General features: G+C 53.0%; 1 protein-coding gene across 1 annotated transcript; it reads left to right on the top strand.

Annotated features, from left to right (window-relative positions):
• Nucleotides 1-286: 286 nt before the first annotated feature.
• On the top strand, nucleotides 287-721 carry Pmar_PMAR020908 (conserved hypothetical protein; the record flags this gene model as incomplete). Its single annotated transcript, XM_002781507.1, has 1 exon — nucleotides 287-721. One exon carries the CDS (start codon nucleotides 287-289, stop codon nucleotides 719-721), a length of 435 nt encoding a protein of 144 aa, XP_002781553.1.
• Between the last annotated feature and the right edge of the window lie 345 nt (nucleotides 722-1066).

The raw sequence follows: 1066 nt of genomic DNA, 5'->3' as shown, positions 1-1066 counted from the left end.
TCTGTCAGAGGTTAATGAAGACTCGATTCTGCCGTTATGGTGCTCATTGCAAGTGAGTTAATCACTGCTTCTCTCGAGGGACTGTGTTGTTGCCAGGTACGGTGCAAAATGCTTCTATGCTCATAGCGAAGATGAACTCCGCCAACGCCCTCCCCCTCCAGCGGGATTTGCTCGTCAGATGAGGCAAGATTACATCGATCCACAGGCCTTCGGTGAGCAGCGCACTGGTTAGGAGTTTCTAACGTTCACCTGATCAGATCCGGCTCTAATGCAGTTCGCGCCTCCGATGGGTTTCCCCTCGCATATCGGCCAGTACCCTCTCACTGAAGTCCACTATGATGCTAATCCATATAGGTGCGCCATGATGCCACCACCTCCAGGAGCCAATCCGACTCCTCCAAGAATCCATCCCGGTGGATTTCGTGTTCCCCCGGGATTGAACCCGGGTGCCTACCCCGTGCCACCCCATCTGGAATCCCCTGCTCATCACTGCAATGGTGGCCCAGCCGACCCACGTCAGTTGGCCGCCGCAAGTGGTACCCCCAATGGCCAGGCCCCCAATGACGATACGGTGCCGCGACACGCCCTGCCCTCGCCCACCAACGAGATGCTTGCGACCCCCCTGGCCGTAGCTGAGCGGGTCTTCGGTCAGGCTGGTCTCAAGCCAGAGCAAATTGCCAGTATTCTGCGAGCAGCTCAACCAGTATCTTATGGTGACTAATGACAAGTGAAGCTTTTGAAACATATTTTAGTTGTGACGATTCTATCTGAGTCTATGAAGCTTCCGTCACCTCAGAACAGATGGCGTAAGTCACTGTTCTCGTTTGTACATTGGTGTCTATTGACCCGATTGCGTCCATGAAATTGATGCCCATGACCGCGTGCGTTATGATGATAATAGCAATTGGCCTTGAGTTCTCATTTTATGTCCATCGAGAGCAGTGGCTTCGAACATGCTCGAACTCTGCGGAGACGCAACACAGTCGTGATGAGAAAACGATCGCAATAAAGTGAGCTCATGTCTGCACACATCAACGCGGCGCCAACGATATTCATGGTTCGACAA

Source organism: Perkinsus marinus (genome assembly GCF_000006405.1).
Source record: "Perkinsus marinus ATCC 50983 genomic scaffold scf_1104296942046, whole genome shotgun sequence".
Taxonomy (NCBI): Eukaryota; Perkinsozoa; order Perkinsida; family Perkinsidae; genus Perkinsus; species Perkinsus marinus.
This window is presented reverse-complemented; position numbering and strand designations above follow the sequence as displayed.